Here is a 12,959-nt window from a genome sequence, read left to right on the forward strand (position 1 = left end):
CCTCTCCTGTGTCAACTATGCCATACAATGTAACCCAATCACAGGAGTGACAACCCATCATAGCCATAGGTTGTATGGATTAGTGTGTGGAATCCTGAGGAGTGTCATCTTAAGAATGCTGCTTAGCACCGTGTGTCTTTGAAATAACATTTCTCCCACCCTGCGGGATAACTTAGAACATAAATACATGGACTTCCCTGGTGGCTCAGACGGTAAAGCATCTGTCTACAGTGTGAGAGACCTGGGTTTGATCCCTGGGTTGGGAAGATTCCCTGGAGAAGGAAATGGCAACCCACTCCAGTACTCTTGCCTTGAAAATCTCATGGACGGAGGAGCTTGGTGCAGGCTACTATCCATGGGGTTGCAAAGAGTCGGGCACAACTGAGCGACTTCACTTTCACATGGACATTAGACCCAGGCTGCCTAGGTTCAAATTATGGCTCCAACATGTACTCTCAGTACAACCTTCTTAAGGTACTTAACCGCTTATCTCAGTTCCTTGATTTTCTTACCTAAAAAGTGGGAGTAGTAATATTACTCTCATCAAGTTATGCCCTTTAAATGAGCTAATGTGCCAGAAAGTTGTTGGCACATTGAGGTATTGTGTTGTCCTTGCTATTATGATTATTGACCTAATTATTATCCACTAGTATAGAGTCCAGATTACTACTCTCCTCGGAGCAGACCCATCACCTCACTTTTATAGGCTTCAGCTACTCTTTCAGTTTTAGTATTATTTAATTGTCAAAGTAAAATTTATAATGACAAGTATACATTGGAAAACTTTTATGAGTCTCTAACTCATAGGATAGACCAAACAATTTGTCAGGTCGAAAACAAAAAAAAACAGAAGTATGTTTAGTTTGTGAGCTTAGTTTTTAGTAAGGGAAACAGCAGATTCAACTGATTGTATCAGAAACTTGAAAAGAGAAACACAGACACTCTTTAAGTGCCATAGCTAAATGGGTTTTAATTCAATGTTATCATTGAGAGAAAAGGAGATGTGAAAAGATAGCAACAGGAAGTTTAGAGAAGGCCATAGAGAATGAAAAGGAACTAAAAGAAAGGTGGAAAGGATGAGAGGAGAGGGAACAGAACACCACAGGGAAAAGAAGAAGGAATGGAAAAATGACAGAGGAAACACTACTTAGAGGAGAGGGCTGGTAAGGAAAAGGGGCAAACGCTGCGGAAATTGACTTGGTACAGCTAGGGACTTAGATTATCTTACTGAATCCTCAGAATAGGTATTATTATAATCACTTTATAGATGAGAAAACAGCACCTAAGAGAGTTTAATTTTTCCAAAACTAAATATGTTTATATACAGGTATTAGAACCAACATCTTTCCCGAGTTCATTTCTGTGTGTTGTTACCTTGTTCAAAAAGACTAATGGTGAGACAGAAAGTACTCTTCACACGTTGCTGGTCCAGCTTCAAAGAGTGTTCCTGCCACACTGAGAAAAGATTCTTAGATGGGCTTGAGTCTTACTGACACTAAACACTACCTTAGAATGTTATTTTCTTGAGTCAAGATAGTTGGAGTCTAGTTGAAACTGACCCCTGAATGATTGATGCTTCAGGATAAATCACTTGTTTGAGCCTTAGTTTCCCCATCTGTAAAATGTAGGCTTTGAACCAGATAAAAAGGTGAATTCTGAAATCTATCCTTCATGTCATAATGCCAGACTTTCAATTGTTATTCTTGAGCTCTCAGATGCCTCCAAACCTCCAAGTTCATGGCAGAAAGGAATGAGGTGGGAAACACTCTCAGTGGTAGTAACAAGGCTCTATCATGAAGAGCTGGAGGCCCACTCCAGAGTTGTCCTCACACAGACACAAGGCTGTGATGCGGACTGGAGAAATGCTCCTGTTAGGATCACTGTTCAGAGTTTCTCAGGTCATTCACTGCACAACCTCACCAGGTAATATTCACAGTCATAGCCCTCTGCTCAGTGTTATGTGCCGGACTGGACGGGAGAGGGGTTTGGGGGAGAGTGGATTCATGTGTATGTATGGCTAAGTCTCTTTGCTGTTGACCTGAAACTATCACAACATTGTTAATCGGCTGTACCCCAATACAAAATGTTTTTTTGGTGTTAAAAAATAAAAATAAAATAAAAATAAATAAATGAAACAAAAAAATGGAGCTTCTCCACGGTCCAATATTTGCAAATACTATCCCCACTCCCTGATTCCAGGAAGCCAGGACTAAGACCTGTGGGTAGAGTTCATAATAAAAACAAGTGTGGCTCATTAGAAAAATAGCAAACTTTGCAGTGTTCAGAATTTCCCATTAGCATGTGTAAAACTTTATATTTGGGAGTTTTTAGGCCAAGGTCCCATGGGGTAGGGGATTCTACTAATGAATAAGAGTTTAGAGAGTATATAAGTGACATACAGATTTTGGAATGTATTCAAAGAAAGATGAGTAATCCTAAAAAATTTGATTCTTAATTTCCTAAGTCCATATTATGATGGCCATAATAACTATAACTACCTCATATGGCTGTTTTAAGTATATAGAAGATTGTGTGTGTGTATCTACATCTCTGTTTACATTATCTATCCTTCTATCCTTCAGTCTGTGTATTCATCCATCCATCCATCCACCTACACACCAACCTATCTGTCTATCCTACCTACATGAGCACAATGCTCCACACATGATAAAAGATCAATAAATGTTAGTGGCCATTATGATTATGTTCTTTACAACTACTGGATAATGCTTTCAACACAGCAGAACTTCCTTTTATCTCTGTAGGCGTACGCAGAGTGGTGGCACTCTCAGATGCCATTTTTCATTCTTATTTGTAGAATAATCACATAAAGTCCACTTTATCTGATGCCTAGGGTGGAAATTTGGCGGAGGTGAAAGCTTCCCTACTTCTAGGTAAAGAATGGTATGAAACAATGATTATGGTCCACTTTTCTGAAGTTTCCTCTAACAACTTTATTTCTGAACTTTTAAAATGGAGCTTCTCCTAATATCATATGACATCCCTTATATGTGGGATCTAAAATGAAATGATACAAATTAACTTTATTACAAAACAGAGAAAGACTCACAGATTTAGAAAGTGAACTTACGGCTGCTGGGGGGAAGACACAGTTAGGGACTTTGGGAAGGTCATATACACACTGCTGTACTTAAAATGGTAACCAGCAAAGACCCATTGTGTAGCACATGGAAGTCTGCTGAATGTTATGTGCCAGACTGGATGGGAGAGGGGTTTGGGGGAGAATAGACACATGTATACATATGGCTAAGTCTCTTCGCTGTTCATCTGAAACTATCAAAACATTGTTAATTGGCTGTACCCCAATATAAAATGTTTCTTGGTGCTAAAAAAATAAATAAAATTAAAAAAATAAATGAAACAAAAAATGGAGCTTCTCCAGGGTCCAATATTAGCAAATACTATCCCCTACCATGAGTCTTAGAATTACACATCTATTTCTAATCTCTCATTCTGCAGCATGGATGTTGTCCCCTCACCCAGAAATCAGTTTTGTCAATTCAGCCTGAAAGTTCTATTGTCAAAAGGCATGTGAATCCTGTGGGAGTGCCACTCATTTCCTTTCTTGCTGATAGGAGATGCAGGTGTACCTGAAAAAAGGTGTGATGTTCCTTGACAAACTGCAAAGGTGCAGCTATCAAAAATAATCACTGCATCAGAACAGCTGGAGACCAAAAAAGTGTCCTTGGCTGCTTTATAAAAACAGCAAACCGGCCTCTTTATGCTTCCCAGGGGGTGCTTGTGGTAAAGAACTTGCCTGTCAATGCAGCAGACATAAGAAACTGGGGTTCGATCCCTGGGTTGGGAAGATCCCCTGGAGGAGGGCATGGCAACCCACTCCAGTATACTTGCCTGGAGAATCCCATGGACAGAGGAGCCTGGCAGGCTATGGTTCATAGGGTTGCAAAGAGTTGGACATGACTGAAGCCACTTAACACATGCACACATATGCAAGCTAAAACTATTCCTAACTGTCGGTCTTGGTCTACACTACCCTCTCTCCCTACTTATTGATTTATCCTTCTCTCCCTTCTCATTTTACTTATTCATTCATGCAAAAATTCATTCATTCATTCAGAAAGTATTTATGAACTCACATCTATATATAACTGCTTGACCTAAGGAGATTTACAATCTAGTGGCTTCCCCAATGGTTAAACAGTAAAGAATTGAATCCGCCTGCAAAACAGGAGATGCGGGTACAATCCCCGGGTTGGGAAGATCCCCTATAGTAGGAAATGGCAAGCTGCTCCAGCATTCTTGCCCGAAAAACCCCATGGACAGAGGAGCCTAGTGGTCCTCGTCCATGTGGTGGCAAAGGGTTGGATATGACTCAGCACGCACATGCTAAAATAAGGCTGGGGCATGTTTTCCTCAGGGGAAGTCTCTCCTACTCGTTCAGTCTATAATTCTTTTAGCTGGTGTTTTGACTTCTGATACAATTTTATATTATTGACTAAGAGCCCCATGTGGGTGACTCTCATTTTGACAAATAAGCTTTAGATTTTATTTTTTTAAGTTTTGGACCACGTGGCATGTAGGATCTTAGTTTCCCAACCAGGAATTGAACCTGAGCCCCCTGCGTTGGAAGCACAGAGTCTTCACCACAGGACTCCCAGGGAAGTTCCAACCTTCAGTTCTTTAACGAGAGGGACCCTGGCTCAAGCCATTATTATTGCATCCTGAGCAGGATCTGGCTCCATTTCCAACCTCAGCTGGTGTTCTTCATCTAAGACAAACTGGTTTCCTTTTTCGCTGGGACTCCATGCTCCTTCTCCCTCCGTGTTCTCATTTTGGTTTGTGAGGTTAGTAAAACCTTATTTTTTTGACTCAGCCTGGAATCTTCTCATGGAATACCTTTTTAGACTCTTTTCCATCCCAACTCCTACAGAAAACCCCAAATCCATCAATACATACAAGGTGCGTAATATGGCATTTCTTTGTTAATACTACTTACAGTATATCATTTTCTACACATTTTATTATTTGCTCATCAACTCATACTATTCTTCTTTCCTACTAGACTGAAGACCCCATGGAACAAAAGATAACATCCATATTCCTTCCTCCCACTGCCTGGCCCAATGCTGAATGTGGTAGCCATCAACAAACACAAATTAAATACTAGTTGAAATTCAACAAGAGATCTGGAAAGTCATTACAGAAAGCTTGCTTTGACAGTCTTTTCTTTCAAGTACAGAACTTTTGGAGAATTGTTATTCTCCAAAGGCACAGGTATGTCTTCTGATGTGGCAGATTTACTTTCCAAATAATTCTAACATTTCAGATCATTACCTGAGTCTGCCATCCTCTGCTGCAGCACCTCCCGGTATAATCTTCGTAATAAATATGCCAGGGTCATCTCCGATGTGGGGATTATCTGTCCCTCCAGCAATACTGAATCCCAGGCCAGAATTTCCCTGTAGAAACAATAAGTAGACATTAAATGATGTGGCTGTCATCTAAACTCAGTTCCCCTTGTACTCTGCGTTATCATCTTACGACTCAAATGGAAATCAGGTGATAACAGCCTTGTATGCAAAGCCATAAACTGCACCATCAGCAGACAAAGGAAGGTCAGGGAAAACACTCAGGTTTGTCCCTGCATTGCAAGAATTCAAGTGCTTTATGCTTCTGCTTATTCAAAGGGCCTTACATTTTTTGCTTCTAAGAAACGCAGCCTTTATTAGAAACTAAAATGGTCATGATGAAATAAAAGTTGACACTGTGCAATATGAGAAAATGCAAAAGATAATTATGGTCCATTATAAAAATTGTACACACATACAAAAAAGAACGGACGGAAACAGGTTATGTGAAAAACATTTGATTTGATGGAGTAGTGAAATTTGGGTGTTTCCATTCTGCTATTTCTGGTACTGTTGCTCTAATATTGTTTATCCATCAAATAAGTGTATTTTCCTATTTGTTAATAGGAACTTTGACTTCAGGAGGCAACGGCCCCTTCTAGAGTCATAGCAAACGTGAGACACTTTGCAGTAATAAGTAGGTCTTAATTTGCTATAGATACAGACAAGGAATACATTATTGTTGCAGCATGTAAATTTGAACACCTTATATTCTAATATAGCTTTCATACTTACTCCTGTAGACTATAGTAATTGATAACCAATGTACATATAGCCCTCTAAAATTTGCATGCAATACATAATTAAAAGTCTCCCTCACATTCACAAACCATTGCACTTATTTCTTATTTTCATATTCTCTTTTTTAATCTCCATCACCATGGCTACATTTTTGTTTCCATATTATGTTCCATTTTTTTCCTATTCACTTTATATTTTCAGTCATTTTTATACAATTAGAAAGTCTTTATAATTATCCATTTAAGTGACTAAATCATATTTCACTAAGGTCATTTAACCAGTCCCTTGTCACTGGATATTTAATTTCTCTATATACTCTTACAACAAATACAGCTTACTAAATTTACAATCGTTTGATTAAGTCCTGCTCGTGGGTAAAAAGAGATGAGGAATAAGAAATTAGTTGTTAATCCAGAAAAACTAATTAGGGCACTCAATTAGAGAAGTTGGGTGTTCAGATCAGATCAAGTATAATTGACAGTTATACTACCACTGCAAATGTCAAGGTAAATCTTACCAATTTTTATTGACTGAACTAATAAAACTCTGAATTTTCAGAGGGTTGTTCTCACAATTATACACTAAAAGGCTGAAGTTAATAATTCAACCATGGCCACTAAGATCTCAAGTCTTTGTACTACTGACTTCTAATTTTGTTTCTTTGAAAAACTCCAATGTTCCTTGGGTATTATCTGACTACTTAAGAGCAGTCAATAATGAATGTATTTGTTATTGTTGTTCAGACTCTAAGTCATGACTATTTGTGACCCCATGGATTGCAACGTGCCAGGCTTCCCTATTCTTCACTATCTCCCCGAGTTTGCTCAACGTCATGTCCATTGAACCAGTGATGCTATCTAATCATCTCATTCTCCATCACCCTGATCTCCTCCTGCCCTCAATCTTTTCAGTATCAGAAGTGAAAGAATTAACTGCTCAGTTGTGTCCAACTCTTTGTGACCCCATGAACACCAGGATTCTCTGTCCATAGAATTCTCCAGGCAAGAATACTGGAGTAGGTTGCCATTCCCTTCTCCAGGGGATCTTCCTGACCCAGGGATTGAAACCAGGTCTCCTATATTGCAGGCAGATACTTCAACATCTGAGCCACCAGGGTTTTTTTACCAGTGAGTCGGTTCTTTACATTAGGTGTCCAAAGTATTGGAACTTCAGCATCAGCATCAGTCCTTCCAATGAATATTTAGGCTTGATTTCCTTTAGGATCGACTGGTTTGATTTCCTTGCTGTCCAAAGAAATCTCAAGAGCTGTCTCCAGTACCACAATTTGAAAGAAACAATTCTTCAGGGCTCAGTCTTTTTTATGGTCCAACTCTCATATCTATACATGACTACTGGAAAAAAACATAGCTTTGGCCATATGGACCTTTGTTGGCAAAGTGATATCTCTGCTTTTTAATATGTTATCTAGGTTTGTCATAGCTTTCCTTGTAAGGAGCAAGCATTTTTCAATTTCATGGCTGTGGTCATCACCAGCAGTGGTTTTGGAGCCCAAGAAAATAAAATCTGTCACTGTTTCCACTTGTCCCCCATCTATTTTCCATGAAGAGATGGGACCAGATGCCATAAACTTAGTTTTTTGAATGTTGAGTTTTAAGCCAGCTTTTTCACTCTCCTCTTTTACCCTCATCAGAAGCTCTTTAGTCCCTCTTCACTTTCTGCCATTAGACTAGTGTCACTGGTATATCTGAGGTTGTTGATATTTCTCCTGGCAATCTTGATTCCAGCTTATGAGTCATACAGCCTAACATTTTGAATGATGTACTCTAGGAGAAATATCAATAACCTAAGATATACAGATGACACCACCCATATGGCAGAAAGCGAAGAAGAACTAAAGAGCCTCTTGATGAAAGTGAAAGAAGAGAGTGAAAAAGTTGGCTTAAAACTCAACATTGAGAAAACTAAGATCATGGCATCTGGTCTCATCATTTCATGGCAAATAGATGGGGAAACAATGTAAACAGTGACAGACTTTATTTTCTTGGGCTCCAAAATCACTGCAGATGGTGACTGCCGCCATGAAATTAAAAGACGCTTGTTCCTTGGGAGAAAAGCTATGACCAACCTAGATGGCATATTAAAAAGCAGAGACATTACTTTGCCAACAAAGGCCCATCTAGTCAAAGCTATGGTTTTTCCAGTAGTCATGTATGGATGTGAGAGTTGAACTATAAAGAAAGCTGAGCACCGAAGAATTGATGCTTTTGAATTGTGGTGCTGGAGAGGACTCTTGAGAGTCCCTTGGACTACAAGGAGATCCTAAAGGAATCTAACCAGTCCATCCTAAAGGAAATCAGTCCTGAATATTCATTGGAAGGACTGATGCTGAAGCTGAAACTTCAGTACTTTGGCCACCTAATGCAAAGAGCTGACTCATTTGAAAAGACCCTGATGCTGGGAAAGATTAAAGGCAGGAGGAGAAGGAGACAACAGAGGATGAGATGGTTGGATGGCATCACCAACTTCATTGACATAAGTTTGTTTGAGCAAGCTTCAGGAGTTGGTGATGGACAGGGAAACCTTTCATGCTGCAGTCCATGGAGTTGCAGAGTCGGACACAACTGAGCAACTAAACTGAACTCTGCTTATGAGTTAAATAAGCATGGTGACAATATGCAGGCTTGTCTTACTCCTTTCCTAATTCTGAACCAGTTCATTGTTCCATGTCTGGTTCCAACTGTTGCTTCTTGACCTGCATACAGGTTTATCAGGAGACAGGTAAGGTGGTCTGGTATTCCCATCTCTTGAAGAATTCTCCACAGTTTGCTGTGATCTACACAGTCAAAGACTTTCAAGTAGTTAATGAAGCAGATGCTTTTCTCGAATTCTCTTGGTTTTTCTATGATCCCATGGATGTTGACAATTTGATCTCTGGTTCCTCTGCCTCAATGTATGTATTAAACATTTGTTAAATATCAGCTTTGTATTTGGCACTGGGCTAAGCCTTGGAGCTATAGCCATGAACCTATCGTTTATGAGGCATATGGAGGACAAGTGCAGCGTGCTGGAGTGGCTAACGGATCCAAACACAAGGACGTTTCCTGAAGGTGAAGAGTGGTTAGTTTCTTTTAATGAGGGAAGGGTGGGAGTTGGAGAGGAGGACAGAGTGTCCCAAGCAGAGGGAAGAACATACGTAAAGTCCCTGAAGTGACAAAGTGTATGCCAGGTCCAAGAAACAGACAAGAAGGCGACAACCATGACAGCAAGAAGGATAACTGGATGAGTCTCGATCATGAACTTCTTCAAAGCAGTGTATGTGAGTCCATTTTTGGTTTTAAGTACCTACTGACACCAGATGACTGCATTGTATTGTATGAATATCTCCTATGAGACTCTCTTGAAGCTAAGGCTGTAGGGATTAAGACCAAGTGATTTCTGCTTTCATGGAATTCAAGGCAGAGCAGAAAAGACCCATAGTTTGGCAATTGGTGATCAGTACCTCAACTACTTCCCTGGTGGCTCACATGGTAAAGCATCTGCCTACAACACAGGAGACCTGGGTTCAATCCATGGGTTTGGAAGATCTCCTGAAGAAGGAAATGGCAACCCACTCCAGTATTCTTGTCTGGAAAATCCCATGGATGGAGGAGCCTATTAGGCTACAGTCCATGGGGTTGCAAAGAGTCAGACACGAGTGAGCGACCTCACTTTCACTTTCATCTCAACTACACTGTCACGTTGATAGCCACCAATGAGGCAGTTTCTATAAGATCTTGGGTTTCAGAAGGAAAGGATGGGAAGATAAGTTTCTTCAATGTAATTTGGGTCTAGCTCCAAAAACATCAACTAGAATATATTCATTTTGATATTTGGCAAAACTAATACAATTATGTAAAGCTTAAAAATAAAATAAAATTAAAAAAAAAAGAGAATATATTGGTCTTATTCTAGTTGGCACCTCAACAATACCAATTTCTTTATTAATGGGGTAGGGAAAGAGTCAAGCACAGACTGCAAGATGCTCTAAAGCTTTCTCCTGAAAATATAAAAATCTTGGGAGAGGGCACTCAAGACTTTGTCATTTGAGAAAAATATTCACTCTACTGGTCTATATTTTAGCCCCCAGGAACACTGAATTGCTCACTCTTTCTTGCACAGTCCACTTGATAACTCATCTCTTGGCCTTTGCTCATACTGCTTTCTCTACGAGAAATCTCCCACTCTGCCTGATGGTTCAGATGTCATTTGAGTTTCTATAGATTTCTCTGCTTAGCTATGCTATGCACTGTGTTATTTTGAAATTGTATATTTATCAGTCTATCGTTCCTTCAAACTGACCTTATAGAAGGCAGAAACTGTATAATATTCACCTTTGTCTCTTGGTGCCTTGACTGGCACGTTGTTCCTTACATATTTGATGAATGAATGAACAGACAAACACATTTGCTGAGAATATTCTTCCAAAGGGAAGAGTCAGAAAGACATAATACAAGTACACGATTAATATAGAAGTCACTTTGCTCTGTGCGGCTCCAAAATAAAAATGGAAAGGCCAGAAATTCAAATTGTGGCTTAGCTGAAGGATGAATGAGGAGACGAGAGCTGTTCAAATTGGGAATAGCCTGCTTTGCAAGGGAGGGAGGATTCTTTACTCAATGGGTAGCTAGCTAGACACTGGACATAAGGGACCAAACATCATCTGAGAGGTTAGGCTGTATGACTTCAAAGGATTCTTCTGGATCTCTGGCTAGACTTGCAGGAAAACTACTCTTGCCAACAGGAAAAAAAAAAAAAAAAAAAAGAATGTCATAGGAAACTTTAGAGGAGGAGGTAGGTCACTACTACATTTTTTTATTGTATGGATTCACAGATCTTTGAAGTGATAGCTTTAACGACAACCTAGCAACACGGAAATATTGTTTTTAGACTCTAATACAGAGAATATGCTTCCCTGGTGGCTCAGATGGTAAAGAATCTGCCAGCAAGGCAGGAGACCTGGGTTCGATCCCTGGGTCCGGAAGATCCCCTGGAGAAAGGAATGGCTACCCCTCCAGTTTTCTTGCCTGGAGAATCCCATGGACAAAAGAGCCTGGTGGGCTACAGTCCATGGGGTCGCAAAGAGTCAGATATGACTGAACAACTAACACACACATATGGAGAATATGGTGGTTTGGACATTTACTGATAAACTCTGTCCTTGAATCCACTCTGAGTAAAGGAATAAATCAAAGAACCCACGATGAAAAGAGGCAGGTAGAGACAGAGTATAAATGGATCTGTGTTTCTGACCCCAAGGATTCCCCAAAGCTTTTGTGCTTCAGTTAAAACCAGCCTGACAGCTGGGCCTGGCCAGTCACAGTAGTTCTTTAGCAGAGGTTCATCTGAATTCAGCTAAGGAAATTATTAAAGTGTTCCCCGTCTCCCCTTGTTATCCTCACCCAGCCTTCCCTTTCAGGCCTTTGCTCCCAGACAGCAGCGTTCAGTGCAGAGAGGGAGAGATAAAAAGCAGCAGTGAAATCACAGCCTGCTGTTCTCCATGGCGGAATCTCTCCCGTCCCCCCGACAATCATCCCAGAGCCGGCCAGCTGCAAGGGCAGAGCCCAGAACCTCTGTCCTCTGAGCAGCCATCTCTCCATGAGAACAGGCAGATGCCTGGCTGACGGCCTTAGATCCCGAAAACGGTGCCTGATTAACTGAGTGTTGATACTTGACACAGTCAACGGAAACTATAAGGTGCCACGTAGGTGAGGGCAGCCTCTGTGCAGCGTTCCAGCTGGGCTGCTGCTTCCTCGCAATTGGGCAGGGTCCTTGTGTGAGCATGTGGCTGCCTTGGACCATTATTTGTTCTGGTTCCCATTCCTCCACTCTGGCTGACTGTCCCCCGGGAACACAAGGCCACTGCCTAGCCAGTGGACTAGCAAGTGGCACTTCCTCCTTCATGTACTATACTCTCTGGGAAAAGGCAAAAAAGCAAAAGGAAAAGAACATTTGCCATTTAACTGATGGCTGTAAATATAAATACCAGTATCCTCAGAAACATGAGCCCAAGCCCGCTGCCACTGGCCATGCCCACTGTCTAGCCAAGTGGTACTTTCTTTTTCATGTACTACACTCTATCGAGGAAAAAAAAAATATATAGCAAAATGAAAAGAACATTTAGTGAAAATGAAATGAAAAATAAAACATTTAAATGATGGTTGCAAATATAAATACAGTATCCTCAGAGAATTATCTTTTCATTAAAAGATTGTTTAACAGGAAATTACCCCCAAAATGGGGTTACAAAAAAGAAGAGGAAAATACAGTGATATCATAATCATATGAATTTACAGAAGGTTCTATTGACAAATAATTTCTCTTACTGTCAGAAGTTCCTACTTTTCAAATACTATTTAATCTAGTAATTCAGTTCTAGGAATTTATCCTAAAGAAATAACCAGAGATGTGTGCAATGACGTGTGTTCAAAGATTTGTGGCGGTATCATGCTTCTAATTCTAAAAACAAAATCCAACTTGTAATTGGAAACATTCAAACAATGGAGAAATAGTTTAAAAGTACTGTGATATGTATATCTGAATGTGGGAATATTTTAGAGCCATTAAAACTGCAGCAATATTTAATGATAATGGAAAATGTTCATTATACAAATGTGAGAGGAAAAAAAAGTGTATGAAATTTTAATTAAAGTATGATCACCACTAAAATATTAAAAAAAAGACTTGCTTTTTACTAAGAAATTTATGAATTACTAATTGGTAGTAGTAAAACTGCTTAAGTAATAAACTACTTAAGAGGGAGAGACTTTTTTTAAGTTATAAAATTCTTAATAAAATACTAAAAATGTCCTCAAGGGAACCAACATTTAT

At 39.8% G+C, this 12,959-nt stretch overlaps 1 protein-coding gene across 10 annotated transcripts in view; it reads right to left on the bottom strand.

The window, feature by feature from the left end:
* Positions 1-12,959, bottom strand: part of DLG2 (discs large MAGUK scaffold protein 2) — a 1,420,652-nt gene that overhangs the window by 716,009 nt on the left and 691,684 nt on the right. For all 10 annotated transcript variants that reach the window (XM_055581486.1, XM_055581487.1, XM_055581493.1 and 7 more), the window contains one exon: positions 5,317-5,441. In XM_055581486.1, coding sequence (XP_055437461.1) covers positions 5,317-5,441 — 125 coding nt within the window. The remainder of the gene's footprint in view (positions 1-5,316; positions 5,442-12,959) is intronic.

The sequence above is a fragment of the Bubalus kerabau genome, chromosome 5 (assembly GCF_029407905.1).
Source record: "Bubalus kerabau isolate K-KA32 ecotype Philippines breed swamp buffalo chromosome 5, PCC_UOA_SB_1v2, whole genome shotgun sequence".
In the NCBI taxonomy this organism is placed as follows: domain Eukaryota; kingdom Metazoa; phylum Chordata; class Mammalia; order Artiodactyla; family Bovidae; genus Bubalus; species Bubalus kerabau.